Genomic DNA, 25,364 nt, shown 5'->3' with positions numbered 1-25,364 from the left:
TTGTCGATGTCCCTCGTTCTTTTTCATTCTCAGAAACCTGCTCTCTCGATTCACGTACCTCAAACGGGGGTTTGATTTGCCTAAATTAAACGGTAGAATCCGCCTTACATGTTACAAAAGGCTCAGTCTTTCTTGTTTAAGCACCTTTTACCTACTCCGTGTCCCTCCCCGAGCCTTAAACATACCGAAACTCCACGGCCTTCGGGGCTTCCTCGTGATAGAACGGAGAGCTGAGAGAAGGGTCACTGTCGGGGTCAGGGTAAAGATGAAGTGGGCAGAGATTCCCCCTTAACCAAATCTGAACACTCGCAGCAGAGTCACCACAGATAAATGCAACAATCCCCTACTCTCCTAACTCCCAGCCCCCCCCGCCTCCCCTTCCCCCCCTCCCGCGCTCATTCGTCGGGTTCCACTGAGCGCAACGGGCCTGGCCTCGGGACTCTGCAGGCAGGCAGGCAAGGGGGGGGGGGAGGGGTCCCGACCCCAGGCAGGAATGCAAACATGATGCCTTGACCCCTCACGCACACACACTCGTGTCTGTGGGGCAGAGACGGGGTAGTGTGGATCGTGTTGACTTTTTCGCCTCGCATCCAAACTCCGTCCCCCGAGGAGATGAGCGAGTTAGAGCCAGATCGAGGTAGAGGGGAGCGAGACAGGTCCAGTAACCTCGCGTTGCTGGAGAGAACAGGCTGATCCCCAGCTGTAGCTCGTGCCTGTTAGGAAAGGCTGAGTTTACATCCAGAGAGCAACCATCACTACATCTAAATCTGCTTCTGTTTGTTCTTTCAACATCATCATCATCATCATCATCATCCTCACATCTGTGCTGTGCTTTTCATTTCCCCGCTGCTTCCTGTCCAGGTGCTTCACCTGTGATCCTTCCTCCATGTCTGTCCTGTCTGGTGGTTTAGCCTTGAGAAACTGACTGTTATTTCTAGCACCTTTCAATCTTAGCACAAGTTGACTTAAATGCGCCTTCAGAATGTGATTGGTCATGTAAAACTAATCCAAAGTAATGGTTCTCCCTTCGTTTAAGGCGCATTTCAGTCAGCAACCGTGCTAAGAGGCGATGCGGTTTGAATACGTGATGCTAAAAGATGCTCTCTTTCTCTTGCCTTGTCCCCCAGGAGAAAAAAAAAGTGCATTCGCTACATCCAAGGTGAAGGCAGCTGTGCCAGTCCTCCCTCTACGGACGGAAGCTTACTAGACTCCCCCCCATCCTCCCCCTCCTCAGTGGTTCCCTCCCCCTCCTCAAAAGAGTCCAAACCTCAGACTGAACAAATGCAACCTCTCTCACTGACTATGAAACCGGCCCACCAGCCACTCCACCACCCGCACCTCCTGGCTGGGCCTCCACCATCTTTGGTTCAGCTGGAAAACTCTGCTGCAGCTAGCAACACGCCCGGCGCCTCCTCCCACAACGGAGCCCTGGAGCACGGCGACGTCTCGTCCTCGCGGCAGCCGGGCTCCTCTGTGGTGTCCTCAATGGCCCGGCCCTCGGCATCGCTGTGTCATTCCCACTCACTCCTCCCATCCTCGGCCCCTCAGCCTCTGTCGCTAGTGACCAAGTCTATAGAATAGTCTACCCTATTCTTCTCCTCTTTTCTAGCTCTGCACACACACACCTTTCTAGGGCCTCCCTCTGCTATATTTCACTTGCCGTCAGTTCGTTTTTTCTCTTTCTGTTTCTGTGCCATACGGCTTGAAATTTTAGTTTTTGTTTTATTAAAAAGTTCATTGGTCAATATTTGACCCCTCATTATCAAAAAAAAAAATCTAATTATTATAAAGAAATGATACAATGAGCTGTAGTATAGCTTTGTGAATCTGCCAAAATTTTTATGAATTTTGTTTTTGTCTTTTTTGTAGTGTTAAAACAGTGCAAACAGAAAAAATTATTTAGTTCAACTTCAAAATGTTTAAAAGACGGATATAAAAAGGTAGGCTAGATTATTCAGCGAGCCCTTTTCTTGAAAGAGTTGGTTCTCCTTCTTTATTTGTATTAAATACGAGCTTGCGAACCAATCATTTGACATCTGTTCAAACTCTAGGGGGGCATGAGGCTAGCGGTGACACCTCTCTGAGGAACAACTTTAATTGTGATGTTACTTGTTCTTGTTTAAATGTACAGAATAATGGGGAGGGGGGGATTACTGTGTTAAATATGCATTCTTCCACTGCGTTGTCTTTTTTCTTTGTTGTTTACCTTTGGGGTGGAGTCAGGCAAGTTGGGTGGGCTTGAGGGGAGGTCGGGGTGGGAGGGTCGCGGGTTATTAAATTCAAAATGTCACAACGCTAGGACCAGTAGTATTTATTGCTTTAGAGATTGCTTGTTGTATCTTGTACGTGTCTCTTTTTGACTTTTTGTTTCTTAATACATTGTACAAATATTTTTTCTTAAGGTAAGCGACTTATATATGAATGATCCATTTTTACAAGGAGGTTTTAAAAAGGCAAATCTTTTTGTTATTGATTTCTTTCCTCACTGAAAAAAAAAACCTGGATTCCACTCAGTGTACTGTGTAGATCTCATGAACAGAAGTATGCACAACTTCATTTCAAGAAATGCGTCTATAAGCCATTTTACAAAAAAGAAGAAAAGATAAACTTGAAACAAGAGACAGTTGGTACCGTGTCTTCAGTAGTTGGAAAAGTGTCTAAAGCCCTTCTTTTTTATTGCACAGTCACATCTCTCAGACTGTAGATTCGTGTACAGATTTTCCGTGCCAAATTTTGTGATAATTTTCTCTGCCCCTCTAACCACGCTGTAGGGATCTTTTTTTGTTTTGTTTTGTTTTTGTTTTTGTTTTGTTGTCGTTTGTTTTTTTTTTATTTCGATACCATTCTTTGCTGTGACGTTACATAGATTGCTATGTATGTAGTATAAATGTTGCTATAACAAATGTGTTTGGTAGCAAATTGTCAAATATTAAAATTTAAACTTAATAAAAAGGCGGACATCATACTGTATAAACCCACAAGGGCCAAATTATGTATATTAGGAGGTTCATAAAAAAACTATTAAATACAAAAAAATACACAAACTGCCACTTTTAAGTACACTACTACATATAGGTAGATAGAAAAAATAGGCATGTTGATGTTGCAAGAGGCTGTAAAAAAAGCTACAAGAGAATCATCCACTCGGTGCCATTGTAGTTGACATGACGCGACTGTAACCTGTCGATTTCTTCTCTGGTTTATTAAGATGCTAATGATAAATAGTTTGAATGTTTCCTTAACGGCTGTGATGTTCCTGTTCTATTTTATGCTCTTATCTTTTTGTTCGTTTGTTTTTTCCTGTTATTTTAAATGGTTCCAAAACCATGTTTTTTTGTAATGAATAAATGTTTATGCTGTACAGTCTCTGTAGCATGCAGTTCTGTATTAATAAAAGCAACTTAGTATGTGCACATCTTTGTCCTGCTTTTATTCTGAAATTCACGGGCAGGTGCGGCGACCCTAAGAAAGCGTTTAAACAGCAACTGTGCCGGAAGCTCTTGCCCAGCTGCATTTCTCCTCTAAAGTTTAAAACAGGGAATTATAACAGAGGATATGACACAGTAACTTAGGTAGCTTCTTAGAAGAAAATGTTAAGAGTGATCGTCAATGATCGCGTCTGAGGTTGCTTTTGAGAATCATGCCGCTTCTGTATTAGGTTTAATTACATTCAGTGGCCAGATTAATGGTAATTATATTCAAACCCTTGTTCACAGAAGACACTCATAGTTACCCGCATAAACACCAACAGTATCAATGAGTTGGTCATCTTGGTTCCAATTGTAATTGTCAAAAAATGAATCCAGACAGGAAGTTTTAGTTCACAGTCCTTGGGCTGGGACACTTTCCCAAATGGCATTGTTTTCACTGCTTTGTGTTTGCGAACATACAAACTTATCACCGTTCTTCATAACATTTATTAGTCTAACTGCAGGGCATCGCACACTCCTTCACTTTAAATACACTCAATAATAATTTAACAAACAGCAAACACAAACAGCAGAGTTCTTATGAAGTCTGTCTTGTTGTTCTGAAAGAAATTACCCCAAATCCAATTTATACTGACTGCTTACTGTTAGAGTTATACAAAAAATAAAACTTTATAGGGTGTGAATACCTAAACTGTGTTTATACTCAACTACACTTCACAGCAAAAAGCTGTGGAACTCTGAACTATACATCAGCTAAATCCCAATGCTGGGTCCAGACTTTTGATAAATGAGAATTCCATTGACTGATGATGGTCAAGTATTCATCTTCATCAACTCACCTGTAACCCTTGTTAACTGAACTATTTGCATAATCCAATCATCGTGGATTATTTGGAGTTGACGTGAAGGAAGAGGACAGAATCCACAGTGGTCAGCTTCAGCCGCGTCCTCCTCCAGATGGATGGTTCTCACGGCAACACCAAAGTCTTGTTTGCTGCTGCTGCGACCTGGAAAGGCCAGAATGGGCCCAGAAAGTACACCCAACTTCGGGTAATTGAGATAATGTTTGCAACCCCAGCCAAAAAGTTCAATGTCGATTTCCATGGTGGTTCTGTATTACATACAATTCTACTTAAGCAGTCTCTGAAGTTCACGTTGGATCACTGCTCCAATATTGACGTCGCTAAGCTGTGTTCGAACCTCAAGACGTAGCTCAGAAAGAAGGAAAGTGGCGACCTTGTGTTGATCCTTTGTTTCAACCAGTCGAGATGCCTCTCACAGATAATTGCCTCAGCTGCTCGAATCAGAAGAACAATAGGTGTAGAGTTGTATACTGGTCTCCTTCAAGTTCACGATGGTGCCCAGAACTCAACGAGAAAGTCAAGCACATCTCGGAGGATGCCATCGATCCAGCGATCCAGTCTTTTCATCGAGACATAAAGAGATCTGCAAGATATGGCCAGAATTTGCTGGCAATTATCAAGGACAACAGTGTTGTATTGTGTTGCAGAGAAGTCTACTGAAGTTAGCGTGCTAACCAGCTAGCCCCAGCCAGTCCTTCCTTGTAATACCACTTTGTACTGGCAAGAGGTGACAGTTCAGTAGTTCCATAGTCAAATTAGTGTTAACGTAATAAATGTAGGAATGAAATACTCTTATTACTCTTAACTTGCTACAGCCAAGGATGGCAATTGTTGGTTACTCTGGCGATATGCTACCGCCATTGTATTTGGAGCTACCTTCAAATTCTGGCCACACTCGACAAATTGCATCATTAAGCACGTGCGTATCAACTGTATTTTGAAGATTAATGCATGCTTCAAATATGAATGTGATTTAAAATAGCTTTCATTCATTTTTCAAATATCAATAAGAGGACAAAGAGGACTATATAAATGTGTGGAGAAGACTACAGGACTGTGCTCGAAACTGGAGGGAAATGCCTCAGCGACTGTACCACAAAGCTCTCACCCTTACATAAGACGAATCACCTTTGCCTACATTGTCTGACCACATATCTGTGTCTCATGCAAATGGACCGCGAGCACTAAATGAATAATTAAGCTATACTCGACTAATCCCTGTAGGGAAGTTCTCCACTCCCTTGCTTCCATCTACATGGAGGCCAGAGTTCAGGATCGGCTCAGAGCAGCACCTCGGGAACGGATTCAGTGACTTGCCCGGGAGGATTTAAACAAGGCTGCTTCCTGCTGACAAAGGGGCGTTCACATTGTCCATTTTCCTGTGACTGAACATTTCAGATACTTGAGGAGCGCATTCAGCACTTCAAAACCGCCTTCAGTAAAGAGGTTGTTGGATGAGTCTTTATCTGTGAATTATTTGCCGCTGCACCATGTCAGTCCCTCCACTGGAGTTCTATCGGTGGATATGTCAGGAAATTTTGTCTACAAATTTTCTGTATTGGAAACAGCACACAGGCGTTAAATTGCACTCAAAGCCGGCTGTGCTGTTTGGGTTGGTCTCCGCTTGTGTGACGTTCTCAACGGATCAACAACAGCTTTTTGCAAGGAAAAACAGCCTCTGTGTGTACGCACACAGAAGCGAGTGCAGCATTTTTATGGATTTACTCGGTACACTGCGGAGAGCAGAATTGATTTCTTATTTATTTGAAGTTTGCTTAAATCTACAAAGTGTCCAAGCAAACAACAACAAAAAAAAGTATCAGAGTGTAGCTGAAGTACAAGCGTGCGTGTTGTACATGAACGGGGCCGTAATGTAATGTCGTCCTCTAGTGAATACCGAGAAGAGAAGAACCAGGGGGATGGGTTCAGTTATGATCAAGTAAATGCGGGACTCTGCTTTGTTCCCTTTGAATGTATACAATATGCACACTTAATGCATTTGTGTGGGCTATATCCTTGAACTATAAACCCGCTGGCAATGTATAACATAGGAGGGTTCGTCACAGTTCTATTACATTTCAAATGGGAGGAAAGGCATTGTATACCTGAGTAAAGAAATGACATTTTTTGATGTCAGCGTGGCATGGAGGAACAATGTTGAAGGCCATCGCTGCAGGCAAGCATACAAATCAGAAAACATCGCACAACATTAAATATGTCCCCCAGGTTGCAACAAACAGAACACAAAAAGATATTGTTTCCGATGTTATTAAAAAGAGAGATGCATACCACTGACCCTGATCACAGTCGCCGAGGAGAATTGAAAGGTTGAAGAAATGGCCGCGGCCGAGCATAAACATCTACAGTCTCCTTCGCCGAGGACGAAAATGCCAGACAGTTTTTAACACAGCTTCCCATTACCAGATTGATGTTGTCCTCCATAATGACATTCCTCTTTTCACCCCAATTAGGTTTAATACGGAGTGAAAAAAAAAAGAGAGAGAGGGTCACTGTTTCAGTTTCTTGGCGTAGATGTGTTTTTCGAAGGTGCTCTTTAGTTTGGAGCCATTTTTTTTTTTTTTTTGTGAAAGGAGTTCTCATAACACTATTGAAGCAAAACAATTAAAGAAGCCTGAATTGCACAGATAGTTCAAAAGAATGTATTCGAACCATCTCCGATGAATTGAAGCCCCGCTGTGACCTTCATCAGGGAGGAGCAAAACCTTCATTCATTCCTCATGCACTTTGATATGCTGCTCCGTAAAAGAAGACCACTGCGCGGCCAATAAAATTCATAGGTTCAAAAAGCACTTGAGTAATTGTTTGGGAATTGGAATACGGAGCCAGTGCCCTCTCTGCGCTGTTCTTGACCGTATCTCATGATCTCAAGATTTAAGTCATGTGTCTAAGGATGAACTGGAGTCAATTGATTTTCCGCAGGACTGTAAGGAAAAAAAACACAGAGGTAAAGGATTCTGAGGTCACATCAATACTTATTACAAGTTTGCACTCCACAGTGTAGGTGAAGAGAGTGAGAGAGAACAGATCAACAAAGGAGGTGATGGTGAAAAAAAACCCCACAATAAAGTGAAGTCTGAGGGTTTCAAATGATTTTGTGTTGTGCTCTTAAACAGCAGTGTGTTCGAGTGAGAACTAGGCTGCAGGTAAATGGGCTTCTGGAAAGCTTTTGGAAAGCACTTTGTCAAAAATGAGTACAACATCTGACTGACACATAGAGCAGGGTCTCTACATTAACTGTGGTGCTGCAGTATTTCAGTGAAAGGTCAATGGATTCATGGCTAATGCATTCAGTTTTGGGGTCTCATCAGTAGAGAAAATTTGGCTACAAAACTCATTAATTTTGTAAATGAAGTCAAAATGTTGGTAACACTTTCTATGAAGCCCGTGTCCGTAATACATCACAACATATTGTGAACATACTGGGTTTTAATGGTGCAATGTGTGAGAATTAAAGTTGAAAAAAATAGAAAATTGACTAAATTTGTCCACAGAATGTGAGGATCTGCCGAAGTTAGCATGCTAAACGGTCCAAAGCACCTGTGCTAGCAGTGTAAACACCAACGCCTGGTCCCCGAGCTCCTAGTCTGGACTGCTAACTTCATGGCTACCTAAGTAGCTAGTGGCAGCTACAGGAAGCAACTATTAACAGTTTCTTAGTGATATGCTGCCCCTGGTGGCCAAATCTTACATATTGCACCTTTTATGCACCCATAGCGCTGTGTTAGCTTACTAATAATCATATCTTATGATGATGTGTGTGTGTATTACACATTAAAAGTATACTAATGTGTTATAATGGGCCTGCATGTAAGCAAAAATAAATGTTCAGAATGCTTTATAATAATCATGATGGAGTATAACGCATTTTATGATGATGTATAAGATCAAGTGTCAATAATTCATAACTGATTCATAGTGTATTGAAATTCTCATAGTTGCAACACATTAGAATCACTATTATGATGCATTATAATGTGATTATGAGCTACTGTAATTGGCCATTGAGTGCTTCAAGTAAAGTCATAAAATTAGTTAACACGCACTAACATACATTATAATGTCTGCAATGCATTCTAGACATTTGTGTGATAAAGAGCTGAGATTATGTTATATAAAGAATCATGAATATCTGTGAGTGCTTGTAACTGTGTTGATCCAGCACGGAAGGCAAATTAGCAGCATGTTCATGATGCGTTATCATGCATCATAGATGTGGGCTGCATGGAAAGTGTTCCTAAAGTTTTCGATTTGAAATGTCCGCATGCTTATTCCACATCATTTTTGTCTTTGAGGGTCATCTGTTGCTGCACGCCGTCTGTTATTTGGAAACACAAATGACTTGCAGTTTAAGCAAAATGCATGAATCTCATACAGTAGACAGGTAAAAAAAAAAAAAGAGAGAGAGAGAGAGAAACTCCTGGATGGCAGGAGCCTGGAAAGTAAAAGAATTCTGCTTCTATAAGTGCTTTTGGTCCTCATATGTCATTAGCTTTTGATGATCGAAACCCCTTGTCTAGACCTATTTTCATCCGTTCTGATACACACCACTTAGCAGATTAAATATGCTCTTCTCCAAAACTGATTTTTCAAAGAATCACCCCACTCTTTATTCAGTAACAATTGTCCTCCAACCTTGAAGAACAAAATGATGCACATGAAAGGTGGGTATTTTGAGAGATTTTTCCTTTTCCTACAAATATGAGAGAGTGTCTTTTATCTGAGAAATAAATAGGGGCTACCACACAAGGGAAATTTTGGTACAATTTGGTGCACAATGCTTTTCCTAAAGGACTATCCTGCAGTGTGCCAGTAACAAGGCCATCTTTAATCAGAAAGATTTTGGACCCATTAAGGCCATATTGTGTGTATCGCACTACAATGGATTCTAAAAAGAGGGACAATGAAAGCGGCGATCAAGTACAGAGGGGAGAGGAATAAGCAACAGGGAATGCAGGGCTGTTCCATCCGCGACAAATTTCAGCATTCAGACCAGAACATGGAGAGCCTTTTTCCTTTTTCCTTTTCTCGAGTCTCTCTCACAAATCTGCGGACCTTCTTGAAAATTGATTGCTACAAAACCCGACGTATGAAGCCAAAGGTCACACAGTGGCAACAGTTGGGCAGCAACACAGAACCGAGAGAAGAAACAGATTTTAATATCTATCGATTCCTCCTGTTGTGCTATGTGAGCCAACAGGACAATAAGTTGCTTTCAGAGCATCCCTGCAAACGTTATTTAAGCGACATCTGCTCAAGACATCTGCTCTAACTTTCAACTGCCAGATGAAATGAGACATACATCAACTTGGCTTCGGGGAACTTAAGAAAACGTTTTTTAAAGGGTAATTTAATAGAATAATACAGATAAAGAGAATAATCAATAATACAGTTTTCAAATGGTAGTTTTCAAAAGTGAATGAGTTCAGTGATCTACTGCATGATCTCAAAGTTGCTCAAATCTATATTTTTATCATTTTAACCAAGGACAAAATGACTATCTGCATATGTAAGGGGTCACTCGTAGTGGCAAAACCAGAGCTAATTATCACTTAACAGAGCAGAGCTTTTTAGTGTCCTTTAGCTGATTGTTTTGGTTGTCCGGGCTCCCATTTTGTTTACTTTGTTGCCTTTTATTTTTTTGCCATTAGCAAATCCAAACACGCAAAAGTCAGTGACTTGCTGGGGAACATAGTGGAGCATTTAGCAGTCAGAGCCAAACTTCAGTCTGAGGAAGTTGGTGGAAAAAAATAAGATTGAATATTGGACTCACATTCATCAGGCGGCCAGAAAAAAATCACTCCGAATAAATGTCAATGCTGCTCAGTGTCTACTGGATGTGTAAGTAAGCAGATGGTTGCTCACAAGTGCATTTGTAAACCTGCTGTGTGGGTCTTGAAGATATAATACGTGCAATTTCTGTATTAAAATGTTGACAATGACTAGACCCCTTGTTACATATTGTATCGAGTTGTGTACTTACATTATCCTACATGCCTCCAGAAATGTTCAACCCCCCCAAAAAAATCTGCACTGCTGGTCAAGTAACAGTGGGTTTCATTTGCACGCCTGTCACTTTAACTTCCCAGGAGTTCGAAAATCGAGGAACATGTCGGTGAGCAAAACTTTTTTTAGCTCGGCTTTTGAATCTGTGGTGGAGATCATCGGTGAGAGACATGACTCTGATTGGCTTTTCAGCAAAGCGAATCCATGCCGGAAGGAGAGAGATGGCAAAAGAAAAAGAAAGCCCTTTGAGCCTGTCGTCGTATAGTATATACATTTTGCTCTCACGTGAACACCGTCGGCCGTCGTCTTCGCGGTGTGTTCAAGTGCAGCTTTTTTTGCCCGAGACACAAACGACGTGACACGATGCAATGGCCAGCTTTCAACTTCTTTGATGTCAGTTTGACGCGTCTGGGCCCATGAGCACATCAACCATGCATGTCTTATTACTCGCACTGCCAGAAGGGGGAGACAAAAATGTACACACTGCGAGAGTAACTTTATGAAGTCGTAATACGTCAGTGTTGTGTTTGCTGCTTGTCTTCACTGCCCATAATCAACGTCTCAGCACAGCTATAATCAGCCGTGCCTGAAACCTCTGTAAGTCACCACTAGGTCAGTGGTATTGATTAACAACCCTGTCAATGCTCGACAGTGATATACTGTTCAATCCATGCAACGGGTCCATAAACATCCCATCCGTCACACTTTCAAAGTTAACTCACGGCCCGGTATTTACAGTCAAAAGCCCGATTTGCATTTCGACTGAACGGTGCTTCATGTGGAGGATGACTTGGGAGCAAAGTGTGAGGCCAAAACAGAGAGCGAAGAGAGCAGCAGAGAAGAGAAGAGGTGCAGCATATATCCAGGTGTGTGTGTGTGTGTGTGTGCGCGCGCCGCTGTCTGAATGTGGGCTCGTGTGTCACCTTCCCAGCACAAGTGCCCTAGTCCCTAATGATGGCGGTGTGCAGCGAGCTAACTACCCTCACAGTGGAGCGAGCCCCCAGGCTAGTGCCACATCTCTCCATCAAGGCCTGCCTTCATCCCGCTTTACACTGGGCCCTTTCCAAAGACACACACATACACACATACACAGAGCCCAACGACAAATAATTCATATTATGGCCTGCCTGAAAGTTTGCCACACTACCTCATTAAGCAGCCTATTGTAACTGGCTGACATTCTTTCAGCACAATAACACTCCTTGGTCGGGCTGTTTTTGAAGTGACATCTCACTAGAGGGAAACTGAAATAAATAAAGAATTGAAAAAAACACCCAGTTGTGCGATGTTGTTTTTCACCTTTGGAACTCTCAAGGTGATGCAACTTTAGCTGCCAGATATCAATAATGGATCCTTGTTGTTTTCTTGATATACGAACGATAGATATTAATGAAGACACTACGGCTCAATCCGAAACCTAACATATTGAGTTTGATCTCCCACTTAGGGGCTGCATTGATTTTTCCTCTTAGCCACACAGTCCGGTGCACCGCTTCTGACGCGCCGATGAAAATTAGGTCTGTTTGATTTAATCTGCAAAAAAATAAAAAATAAAAAATGTACAACGGGCAAAAGAGGGAAGCAGGAGGGTAGGAGGAGGAGGAGGTTGCGGGGGGATTCTGGGAACGGGGTGTAAGGCTTGATGAGGTTGTGGAGAGGGGGTAAGTGAATATGCTCCTTTGATGTGCTCCATGTTTGCGCACACGACAGCAAATGGCAGAGTGGCAACAGTGTGGGTGTTTTTTTTTTTTTTTTTTTTACTGGCAATCAGTCAGTTCAGAGGCGCTGAGCTCCTGGCGAGCCTACGAGGCATGTGGCTAGGTGCTCTCTTGTCCTGGGGGCGAGACAGGGAAGAGCTCTGACTTAGCTCTGACTTTTCCGGGGCAACAACGAGGCATGGGAGAGGAAGAAGAAACTTTCTCAGCAAAGTGAAAGCAGGGGGGGAGGAAGAGGTGGAGGGGTTTGGGGATGGGGGTGGAGAGGTGGGGGGGGGGGGGGGGGGGGGGGGGGAATCATCCAAGTGAGGCAGACTTGAAGCGAAAAAGCACTGACGAGCACTTCAATCTTCACTTCAGGTCTCGACAAGTGCGCCAAACATGGGTTTTGCATAAACACACAGCACTTCAGAGGCCAACGCGGAGATGAAGATGAAGTTATTCGAAATAACAAAAGGGGAAATGAGAGGGAGAGGGAAGGCGAGCCCCCTGAACACGAGCAAAAGATGGAAGACAAACCCCCGCTAAGTTGGATTCTGCGGCTGTCTTCCATCTCCCGCAAGCAGATAGCGGGAATGATAGCAGAGCATGTTCCAGCCTCCCATAATGAAGTCCAGATGCGTCAAGTCAGCTCTGCTACTCATCATCACAGGCTGTGACCTTGGGAAAAAACTACCTCAGCTGTGGGCCTTCGCTCATACGCGGAATACTGCAGAGACACGGCAGCCGTGCTTGCTGCTCGGGGATTAGGAGCAGAAGGAATTCCTCGGTAACATCTTTTCCAAATGCCATACCGCTCCAGCTCCGTCCTCTGTTCATGTTGAATTGATGGAGTGGCTCACGTCCTCCTTCCTTACTGCATGAGAGGCGATGCTATTGGGCTGACCCTGACCTCGACGGTGTAATAACACGGAGGCCAACGTCAATGTGGAAGATCTGCTCCGCGCTCTCTACACGGCTGCCATCATTTGTAAAAGGCTGACACGGAGAGCAAGTGGACAGTAAACATTAAAGGGATAATGCACTGAATGAGAGGCTGAACATCAAAACAGCATCATAGTTTACGTGTGCAGCAGAGGTAGAAAGTAATGAAGTTGAACCACAGTATACCACATTACTGGACTTTTATTTTAATCCACGAGAGAGGAATTATTGATTACTTTATATACCGACAAGACTGATTCCAGACTATCAGACGTAGCAAGACAAGACAAAGTAAAGGATGTAACAAGACAGAAACAGAAAGAGAGGGGGACTAAAATAGTAAGAAAATCCGTATTGGTGTCTCGTATATGCAGAGACCCTGCAGCCCTTTGCCTCTATTTTCATATTTTCTCATTCTTTTGCTCAACACTCTAATAACCCAAAATGTTGGTATTTTACGTCCTGAGAAGGAGACTCAACAATCAGCTATCTTTAAAAATAACTCTACCCCTTACATTTTTAGAACACACAGGTTTTCGTGCATTTGAGAGGAATTATTGATACTTTGCGTCGTTGAAAGCCACCTTCCCAATGCCACAAGAGTCAGGAGGATTTGGCGGAGCTGTTCCGAAACGTACCAGAATTCTGGTGCATTTAGGGACAGCCCAGACAAAATCCCACTGCTTCTACTTTAAAGGTTAATAGTTTTGAATTATGTCAACATAACATGAGATCTCAGTTAGTTTTGCACAGAAATAGCTGATAGAAATGTCTACTCGAGTAAAGAATGTTTGTACTTTTGCCGCCTCTGATGTGCAGTTAATAAGCAAAATCTAATTAAAGGGGTACTGTGAAGTTGTATTAGATTACATTTACAGTATTAATGAGGTAATTATACAAACTCAGAAATACATATTTTTTCCTGTAACTGAATAAACACGCTGCTCTCAGATGAAAATAAGGTCCCCAGAACTCTGTTTGAAGATAGAAAGGTGGCAGGGTCCGCCAAATAAAAAACAAAGTAAAACAGTAGCTTGTTTATTTAGTTTGTCAATGAAGATCTTTCTCTTTCATCCCAATAACCGACACGGCGCACCTTTAATATCTGATTATAAGCACAAAATCAAAACACGCTGTAGTCTGTCCTCCAAGGCCCAGAGCGGCTTAACAGAGACCACTTGGCCTTAAATCGAAGGAGAGAAAGCGATCTAAAAACAGTGTGTGACAACTTAACAGTGATGCAGTGAGTGATGTACAGATGCACCAGCTGCAGACCTGGATGTAAAACATCACTGAAATCAACTGAAAGCGGCGGCAGTCGCCCTCTTTTCAGTTGCCAAAAAAAATAAAAAATTGAGCAGTCCCTAAAATAAAACCTCAAATCCTTCTCCAATTTTCCTATGAGCCGCTGAATATAGGCCCCGGAAGAAGAAGGCGGTCGTCAATTAGTATTCCAAAGCCCTTGTGAAATTCAACAGTCTCAGTCGCTTTGCCTGAGTATATACTTACAAGTTGGTTTTCATCCCAAGGCTGACAATGGGAGCAGATTGTGTTTTTTTGTACTGCATATTACTTCTTATTACCTCTTTTAGTGATGGGAGATTAGAAAGCACACGACACGCTGATGTGGCTGAGAATAGCAGGTGAAAACATCTCACTGATTTCTCAACTCCTCAGTCAAGTGCAATGTATCGCAACTTCAGTGGCGCGCGCTTCACTGTATGAAACAAAAGTGGTGCGAAAGTGGGACGGCAAGTCTCATCGAGTAGACACAATTACAGTGTTGAGGGTACGCTGTGAGCATCGGATGTAAGACAAGAGAGCCATTTTAAAGGAGATTAGTGCTGACACCTCCCTGTGTCTCAGCGTGCAGTGATCACACTGCGCCAGCTACTGTGTGTGGGAGGCCTTTTGTCACTTGTACCATTCAAAGTGGGAGAGGGAAAAACAAGCGATGGGATGACACCCAGCCGCCTCCGATAGATCAAAACCAAACTAATAAGCCAGGATGCTCAAATTAACAATGAGGCCTCTTGTTTAACTCAGCTGCTTGACTTCCTCGGCTGAGGCACATCAACTACACAGGCGCATTTAAATCCATACGAGGACGAGACTTTGGAAAATAACGACTGCACTCAGCGTCATCGGGAAAAAGAATTTGGGCGGAAAGGGGAAGATAACAAAAGCTGCTTCCTGTCAACATACCTGAAAATCTAAAGTGGATGTGCGTGGCTCGCAACCACATCAGAAAAAATAATTCTAATCGACAACAAGTGATCACAAAGGCAGTGTGCTGAGTCTCAGCTGAGGTGGAGGCATATTAAGAGGCCAGTCATCCACTTAGTGGACCTTGGAGTAACGCACACGAGGCCCTTTACAACCATAATCCATCTCCATTGTTCCCCTGAAGAGGCTTGTTGAAAATTAATTTGGGCTGGTCAACAGTCAATAACAAGCTCCCCGGAGACACACAGTTTAACCCCCATACTGCTGAGTGTATTAGAGCACGCACACACACACACCCTCACATCCACATTCCACTCAGTTGCCTCTCAATAGTGAGAGGGAAAGCATTATTGACCAATTTCTGAGCTTAATGTGCCTACATTTCACCCTCCGGGCAATCCACCCTCACCTCGTCCACACGCCTTTATCCTGTCGTCGTGTAATGTTGTGGTTTTTTTTTTATTCATGCTGCTCCATCAGACGAGAATCTTTCAGTGATGGGAGACGGTGATGACGACGGTGGCTGGAGAGTTGTCACAGAATGGAGCCGACCTGATGATTTTAAAATGGATTATAGATGAAATTTGGTTTGATTGAAAACATTTTGAAATTATTATTGTTTTAAAACAAGGGTTACAGTACTTGCTGTGTTTAAAATCAAAATGATGGGCGTGCAGGTGGTCGAGTGGTTAGAGCGCATGCCACATACGCAGCCGACCCCGGTTCGATTCCGGCCAGAGGTCCTTTGCTGCCTGTCACATCCCCCTCTCTCTCCCATATTTCCTATCTGTCTACTGCTTAATAAAGGTGTCTATGCTGGAAAAAATCTTTAAAAAAATAATAATAATTGACAAGAAAACTAGAGGCTGCTTCTGGCAGCTATTTTCATTATTTCTTTAATCCATTGATTATTTTCTTAAAATGTCAGAAAAATCATTGAAAATATCAATCCACAGCTCAAGATGTCTTCCTCAAATTATTTGTTTTGTCCACAACCCAAACATATTCAGTTCGGGGTCACTGAGGAGTAAAGAAAAGAGAAAATGTTCTAAATCAAGAGGCTGGAATGACGAAAAAATGACTCAAACTGATTAATCGATTATCATAATTGTTGGCTATTAATTCAACAGTTGACCACTCATCTATCAATCCACTAAATGCTGCGGCTCTAAAGATTGCTTTTCCAATATTGTTGCTGGCAAATGTGGCAAAACCCGCGCATTAGATAATCACATGCTCGCATCACATCTCAGATCAGACAAATCTCTCCCACCTGCAAACACTACCTAATTCTGTGTGTGTTGAAACAAAACAGCAAGCATGCATTTGGTCAACAGAATTATAAAAAAATATTTTTTTTATGTTCTCATACTCAGACTTTACAAATTATATTACATTGAATAATTTGCCCTCCTGACCGTACGTGTTGAAGGTTCAAGATAGAATCATTCGGCATGCACTTTTGGACTTATTTAAAGGGGCACTATGTAGTTTTTGGAGAAGAAATTCAAAACTCAGAATTTAATTATTTACAGTATAATATAGGTAATAATACAAACACAGCATGATCAGGAATATCTGATAAATATCTTGTTTGCTTGAAGCAAGAAAGGTGGCACGGTCCGCCAAATGTAAACAAAGTAACGGTAGGAAACTGTGTTGTCCTTTAAGCTTTAAATTTGTTTCGTCAGTTTATTCAGTCATTGAACAGTTTATTTAGTCACTGAAGATTTTTCTCTTCTGTTTAAAATGTCTTCCCCTAAACTACGTAGTGCGCCTTTAAAGTCAGAAATTCAAACTGGATGAAACATAATCTGACAAAAAGATTTCTTGAGTGCTCACTGTGATCTACATCATGTAATATCCTCGCTTTTCCGTACGTAAACACAACCTGAGGATAAAAGGAGGGGAGAGGGAAAAAAATAGTGCTCTAACCTGAGAAACCCTCAAGACCACTCGTTACACCGCTGTGTGTTCACATCAGATCACACACAAAAGTACCTGACAATGCTGCTGTCAGCTTTGGCCACTCACCGCAGACAGCGTTTGACATTACACATCTTTTTTTGCCTGAGAGTGCGCCCAGATTTGTTTTTTTCAGTAGTAGTCAGCTATTTCCAACGCTCGGTGCTCAAGTTCACTGTTTGCAGACACAGGCATGAGGCAATTTCTGCAAAGGAGAACATAATCGCTTGTACTGTCCAGTGTGTATTTATTCCTCCATAAAGTAGACAGCGTGATTCATCCCTGAGGGTTACCCCTATAAATAAGAGCATCTCTGTCTAGTGACAGACTGAGGCAACAGCCAGCAAAAAGTGTTGCAATTCCCTTGAACAAATTTGGGACACTTACATCAGGACATTTTCTCCAACTGTTATCTTTTTCCCGGGCTGCAAACATTCCCCCAGTGACAAAACTCCTGACTGTCTTGTTAAATATGTGAGCAGATCATGTCCGTATGAAACCTGATACAATTAGAGAAAGACTGAAAGTTGGGAAATGAGACAGAGAAAAAAAGGAGTCTTTTTTTCGAGGAAGCTTTGTGGATATATTTTCCATTACGTCTCATTTACTCACAGTTTGCCCCAACATGCGGCGTTGCAGAGCTACCACTATAACAAATCAAAAGAATGATTGACGGAGGGTGCCTCTACACAATAATCCTTTCTTATCCTACCTCGTGGAAAACAATTAAAAAAAACTAGAACTGACATCGGAAAATATTGTGTAAATAAGTGCAGGCGCTTGTTTTTCCTGCCGACATTGTGGAAGTAAATAAAAGGCTTTTTCTCTGCTCGTAGACCAATCCGGCACCCCGGATCTATCGATAACAAAACTGCGCTTCTCCAACTCTCACCTCCTCTGAGAGGAAAACTGCAAGCCCCTGAACGTTTGGCGCTGCCGAGGATGCGTATAGAGGAGCACACATGAGCCATTTTGTCAGAGCAAGTGGTGAGGGTTCGGCGGCGAGCAGAGACACTAGAGGAGAGAGCGCCTGTATTAAAGTTGAGAAAGAGTGAGAGAGAAAAGAGAGAATGGGGCTCAACCCCCCCACATCAAAGCTTTCCCCTCCAGCGGTGTCTTGTGATATTTATTTATTGAGATGATTTTGCCAGAAACCCAGTGGCCTGGCTGTGCCCCCCCACTCTTTGATATGTTGCTTGGTTCTTAGCTGGCTGTCCTCAGAGAAAGAGGGGTCGGGGGGTCAGCCAAAGAGACCCCCAGAGGAAAAAACATGGCTCACAGAGTACACCTAGAAAACACCACACACCATACCATATACACGTACACACACAAACAGCACACCAGATGATGCGCGGGGGAGAGAAGAGGGGTGGTGGTGGTGGGTTGGGGATCAGGCATTGATTATTATTAAAGGGCCAATGATTTGTTTCCTCCACCGTTTTGGAGGAACACGGCTCACATCTAAATGAATATCCGATTAAACACCTTGAAGTCATTACAGCGCACGCTTGATTGCCATGTTCAGTTCACGCACCGCAAAGAGCTTGAAAAAGAGAACGAGCCAAAGTGCGGCGGGGCTCGAGAGAGTCCTTTTTTCATGCGTGTGTCGAGTGGACAAAGAACACAGAAACAGCCTCGGGGTTCATTTCTCTCATTAAAATGTCCACATACAAAACAGGTTGACACGTTGTACTGAGACACCCACACACACGTCCACACTCTCTGCTAACACAGGAGTCAAAAGATCACTTGTCACATTACAGCAGTCTAGCCGGGGCCTCTTGTAACCAGATGAAGCTCGCTTTATGGTCACGTGCTGCTCGGGAAGCTATTATTATCTGCAGCGGCGAGCCAAGTCCGACGATCCCGATCCAGTAGGCCCAGGTGGAAACCATTTGTTAGCACCATGTCGTCCGCGGCGTAAAATAGCCTGGGGATGGACCTGAGGTGGCATGTTTATTGGCCAAGTAATTTCCATGGAACCGTAAAAGGAGAAAAGCTGTGAACTGTAAAACTTCAACTGGAACTGACAGAGCACCAAGACTTAAACAGCAGTTAACTGCTTTCACGTGGGGTACAATTTTGTAGCACTGCAGGATTTCACTTTTTAACATTTCACGTTTGGCTCTAAATGTAGGCCTGCAAGCCCAGTCCTAGCTCAAGTTCAAAGGGACAGTTCATCCCAAAATCAAAAATATGTATTTTTCCTCTTGCCTGTCGTGTTATTTATCCATATACTGTATATTGTTTTGGTATGAGTTTCCAAGTTTCTGGAGATATTGGCGGTACATAAGTCTGCCTTCTCTAAAATATACTGTAATTTAAAGGCACTTAATGACACGCTTGTGGTGCTCAAAGAGCCAAAAAATACATAAACAGTCCAAGGCACTCCGTTCTTAAGGGCACCTATTATGCTTTTTCATTTTTGTTGTTGTTTTAAAAAGTTCTTGAAAGTTGAAAAGGTCAAAGTCCACAGAGAAAGAGGAAAGAAGCTCCCCTCTACCGCAGAAAAAATAGCTCCTGAAACACCTTGTCAGTAGTCCCGCCTAAGTCACACTATGTCACAATGTCACAGATTTGCATAATTTAGGTTTAGTGGCTAGTTTGGCAAGTAAGAATTGATTTAACACAGGCGCTCTGTTGTTTTAAGCAGTGCTGGGTCGGACACGTGTGAACTGACCAATCAGAGGAGAGTGGGTATTCCGGAGGAGGGGGGCCTTACAGAGACAGGAGCTAAAGCAGAGCGTGTTTGAGAAACGCCAACCGTCATGTCATGGTCATGTTTGACCCTTCAAAACAAAATCTTCAAAATGTTTTTTATACTACCTGATGTGCCTTTCGAGTTTTCTTTATTGATTTTTATGTCTACATATATAGCTATTAAACAAACAAAACAGAAATCATGACCCGTTTACTCGGGATAATCCACAGACCGTGCTGTGAGGTCTTGTTATGGCTAGGCTAGCTAGCTAAGCTAACTATCTATCTAACGTCACATCCCTGCCAAGCAGGATGCCATTATGTTTACACCCTGCTCTCACAAATAGAGGCCTCTTGTCCGTAGAGTAGATGGACACTTCTTTCTGCGCGGTGATATGGTCGGTGAATGTAGGAGGAAAAAAGTTTCAACATGAAAATCCTTACGAAGGGAACAGGAAGTGTGGATTATCTTGGGGATCTGGGTTATGAATTCTGGAGAGAGACATCGCTGTTGAGTTTTTTTAAATTTATTTTTCTTGGCGCTTTGAGCACCACAAGCCGAATGCCATCTAGATCAATAATCTTTGAGAGAAGGCAGAACATCTCAACGGGCAATCTCTCTGAAACTCACCAACCCACACCAAAAAAAAAAAAAAAAATCTAAATAGATACATAGCGCTACAGCTAAGAGGGGAAATTCGATTTTGGGGTGAACTATCCTTTTAAAACGCTTGTAGAGGAAAGAAACCCGTGCAAACTTGAGGTTATGGTCAACAGTACAAATCTGACACTCAAAACGACAGTGGAATCCATGCATACTGATGTTTTTTATCATTTATTTTGGCAGTCAACTAACTCTGAGTAAGTGAGGAGGGCCCCTGTCGATGGGCCCCCGTGTCACAGCCGTCCACAGAGAATTCACAAAGCGGCGGCGGCGGCCGGGGGGGGGGGGGCACTCCTCACTTCAGCGCAGTGAGGTTGTAATTTCAGCCGCAGGGGAGGGCACGCTCATCTTTTTTGCGTGACAGATCTCCAACATAATGCATTGTCAAATAATTCTTAATATTGTGTTGTGTGACACGATGGCCGCATTCTCAATATTCAGATTTGCTCTGGCTCATAAACTCAGCCGCCACCGCGTGCCATTGGCCCATCAATCAAGACGTCCCCCCCACCACCACCACCACCACACCACCCCCGCCTCCTCCTCCTCCTCCTCGTCTGACTCTTCTTCACCTGTCAGCCCATTTGAATATGAGGTGGCGCTTGGATGGCTTCCACAGAATAAGCCTTTGGGAGAACACGGCCTGGCAAAACTGTTTACACGTGTAGGAATTTTGATTGAGGAATATGCATAGCTCTCCTGTGCCAGCGGATGTGACAACCCCCCTCTCACCCAAGTCAGAGGTTTTCTCTCTTGTTTTCTCAAGTTTATCTCATCATCTTGTGGAAAAAGGGGGCTTTTATAAATCAATTTGAATATTCGCCTCAAATGTTGACACTCATTGTTTAAACAGGCTTTTTACAAAATTCCCTGGCAAACAAGGTGGCTGGAAATGAAAGGCTCGACAGTGTCTGCTCCAGTTTGATGATGAGAACAAACGGGAAAACGACAGAAAATATCAAGCACTGACAATCCCTGCCCATCTTTCTTAGTCTCCCCTTCAATAAGTCTCCATTTAGACACCCCCCCCCGTAATTGAACCTGTGCAAACAATAATCCATCTAAAAGCAGAAGGGCCGCTTAACGCAGAGTGATCGTCGGCGTATGAGGGTAAACAAACAGAGAGCTACTGGATCTGTCACGGCTCGGACCCCTCTAGATAAAGATGGATGGGGGAGTGGAGGGGGGCCGAGGGACCGGGACGAGCTGTAAAGAGCCGCGTCAACTGCTCTCCCCTCCTCATGCATTAAATTCAAAGGAGGCTGGTGTACAAGACTCCCACTGATCAATTGTAAGCAAAAAAAGGGGGAGCGGAGGGAGGGGGTGTGGGCGAGTCAGGCTCCGGTTTTGGCATACGTGATCAGCACATTGGGCCAAATGATGTCATCCATCAGGATGGACACTGCAATTTGCCATCTATTTCCTCATCAATCAAACTTGAGCGTTCTTACAAGGGGGTGGGATATGTGTGTGTGAGTGTGTGTGTGTGTGACAGAGAGGCATCAGCAATCTCCAGCCCTTACCTGGAGGGCATTAAGTGGCATCAACCAAGTGCAGCAAACCGCTTCGCTGATCTTTTATCCATGAGTAAGATTCACAATCTGTTTAATTTGAATTTAAAAAATGCTCATTGGATTTTATCTTTCTGCAGCTTTTCCAAGTTTTTTCTCTGTGTATAAATTCTCAAAAAGTATAAAAATCCAGTTTAATTCCCCACCTGCATTCGTCACACAATTTAAAGCTCGCAAAACAAGACAGAATTTTTTTTTTCCAGAAGGTTTTTTATCTTTTCTACCTTCTCTCTCCTTTTGCCCTGCTATCGGTATCTTCAGAGCATTCAGCTGTCAGGCTGTTTTGAACTCAATGGGCCTTTGGCTGTTGAATGTATCTCAGACCCTGTATCATCTATAAAATCATCTTAACTGACCCTGCTAAATTGACCAAAGAGCTCCTTATTACATTTAATCCTTACTTTTTTTTTATCTATCATCAACAGCTACCACGTTTCCACACACTCTTAAACATGCAACATTCGACTGCTCACGGAAAAAACGCCCATTCAGAATCCTGTTAGTCTCAGCAACTACTAAGCTTCAATCATAAACATTTTAGAGGAATTACCTGCCAGTTAAGGGGCAGAAAACACTCTCCACATATAGCTTATAATGTAATGTGTTAAGTACTCACTTCATAAACTGGATCGACAGCGTTGTATGTTTGGCCCTGGGCCTCTCAGATAGAGATGAGAAATTACCTGTTGGATTCTCAGCACATTTTCAGTCTTATCTCATGAGGCAGTTATTCTGACGATTTAGCCCATCCAAAACGTCTGCTTGAAGATACATTTGTTACAAAGTGTTTGATTATAAATAGAGCATTCAACACGTCACGTATCATAAACCAGATATGTGGTTTAGAGCTATTTGAGCACTTCTGCGCTAGACTCACCCTTGACCGCTGGATTATAACTGAGCCATGCTGATCATGGCAGAAAGACGCCTCTGAGAATCCCTTCAGACAACAGAAAGATCAGCAGCCACAATGGAATCGTGATGGATTTTTACCAACTAAGCACTTTGTAAAATATCTGACTGGAAATTGCTTAAATTTGATTTGTGCCGGGAGCTTGAGCCATTGACACATGACAACTGGTGAGAACTGGTTCAAAAGTGAATGTTTTTCACCGATTATATGATGATGTTGATTGAACACTTTTTACAGGGGATTTGCAAGACTGGCTTTCAACTGAGAAATTTGAATGTGGTCTCTCCATCACGCTCCAAAATTACCATATGCTATTTTTTTTTATTTTGTTGCAAAAAGGCTTGTGTTTTGGGACACATTTTAGCTGATTGAAAAAAGATCTTAGACGTTCAGGCCACAAAACGTTTTCAACCAGAACTTGAAGTTGAAATCCTGATTGGGGCTCACTGGGTTAGCTTTAGTAGACAGGAATTACATAGTGGTTAAAAGTGAGTTTAAAGTGGAAACCGGTGTTTCTAAGCGGTATTATTGGTTGTGCTTCTCTCTAAACACTACAGGATCTCAGCTACCAATAACACAGGACAAAAATAGGAGTTTTTTCATTAATTTGGTCTCTAATGGAGTCATCAAAGCTGATAGAGATGGTGCCAGGCTGCCAGCATGTCTGGGTCGCCAGTCAGCCTTTATTTTCCCATGAGATTTTGTGCCAGACAGACAAATCTGCAAAGTAAAAGTGAGGTTTATAGGGAACTGATCCACATGCCCATTTTTTTCCTCTTGTCATCAAACTGTGAAATCAATATTTACCTCACAGTGATAAGTTACAGCAAAGAACGTATCAAAAGTTAAAGTCATTATCAAGCAACTGAATGCCCCCCTTCATTGCAATGCTGCTGTATCACATACTAAATCACAAGACTACTACAATAACATTACTATTTGTGATGTAGCAGGTCAATGTCGGGCTAATTTTAACCACCATACTTTTTATACATTGCTATTTGGTTGTTCAAACTTAAAAATATATACTTACCCATCATTGCACGGTATCGTTTATAACAATCATTTTGGTGTTGAAAATGCTGCAGAATTGGTATTCGGATGGAAGAATTTCAAATGATGCTCAGCCTTACAACTGGCAGCCTGGGTTACCTTGTTAATGTTTTATTTCTTCTTCTTTTGAGTTTCTGTTTATTCTACCTCCTGCTTCATCCCCAGAATATTATCGGTAAAACTTTTGCTAATATTACTGCTCTTACTAATAATCAATTTATCTATAATCTCACGACAATTTTCTGATCCAGCAGTTCAGAAAAAATCCCCACTCTCTCCCTCATCACTTTCCTCCTCTTACATGCATAGTTGAGATAATGGTCTTCTCCCCTCTGTGGGGGAAAAAAAAGAGCGACCGGTCTTCTCTGAGACTGGAGAAGATCAAGTTCACCTCATTATTAACCTGCACACCCCCTCTGACCTCTGCAGCACCCACCCACCAGGCAGCAACATGTGCATCTCATTGTGGGAGGACTCATCAGCCCCCCTTTCACCCCCGGCCTGCCTCAGCTGGCTTGTGTGGAGATCCAGGGCTGATTTATGGGCCCAATGGATTGGTCCCAAGTGACTCGGATGGTTTGCAAAATGTAACGCGTGACTAAGGGCTGGCAAGTGCTTCTTGCATGATTGATGAGCAGGCAGAGTTGGTTAGTTAGTTAGTTAGTTTGTTAAGCTATATTTATTCAGGGAATCCTAGTGACATACAGATCTATTTGGCAAAATCACACAACAATAATGGAATTATAAGCTTTAAAGGTTAAAAGTTGAGTGTCTTTTTGCAGGACATTCCAGTATTAAGGTGGTTAGAAGCTCTGACCTGAACCCAGGATATTATATTTCTCTGCAGCACGGATAGCATGGCCTTTTAAATGAAGGCATAGGAATGCAATGTATTCTACGGGGCTAGAGATGAACGTCCAACACAACATTTAATTGCACTGTGGTAGAAAACACCATAATTTATAGCAACATAATGTAGAAATTGTCATTTTGTGTCATCATTGCATTTTTTTCCCCCCACAAACTGGCAAATATCAAGACTCTTCATGCCTACGAAACATGGATTCCACCTGATACCTACAGCATTATATTGTTGGCCCACAAACCTTGTTAGAAGCTGGAGCAAGCCGTCAGAATTCTTACAAAGACATAAACAAAAACAAAAAAAATGTTGTACCCAACAAACATTTTTCAATCATTCATTCACAATCATAATAATGTTTTTAGGAAAAGAAAAACTTTTATTCTGCACCAAGATGTAATTTGTCAACTTCCAAATATCATCAATATGACCTTTAAGAAGTATAGAGCAAGC

The 25,364-nt window shown here is 42.6% G+C and overlaps 1 protein-coding gene across 19 annotated transcripts in view; it reads left to right on the top strand.

Moving 5' to 3' along the window:
* tcf7l2 (transcription factor 7 like 2) overlaps positions 1–3,413 on the top strand; it is a 93,631-nt gene extending 90,218 nt beyond the window's left edge. For 16 of the 19 annotated variants that reach the window (XM_030399888.1, XM_030399892.1, XM_030399890.1 and 13 more), the window contains one exon: positions 1,128–3,413. In XM_030399888.1, coding sequence (XP_030255748.1) covers positions 1,128–1,581 — 454 coding nt within the window. In that variant the 3' untranslated portion in view covers positions 1,582–3,413. The remainder of the gene's footprint in view (positions 1–1,127) is intronic. The other 3 variants (XM_030399913.1, XM_030399912.1, XM_030399905.1) reach the window with 2 other exon arrangements.
* The last annotated feature ends 21,951 nt before the right edge of the window (positions 3,414–25,364 follow it).

The sequence above is a fragment of the Sparus aurata genome, chromosome 20, assembly GCF_900880675.1.
Source record: "Sparus aurata chromosome 20, fSpaAur1.1, whole genome shotgun sequence".
Classification (NCBI taxonomy): domain Eukaryota; kingdom Metazoa; phylum Chordata; class Actinopteri; order Spariformes; family Sparidae; genus Sparus; species Sparus aurata.
This window is presented reverse-complemented; position numbering and strand designations above follow the sequence as displayed.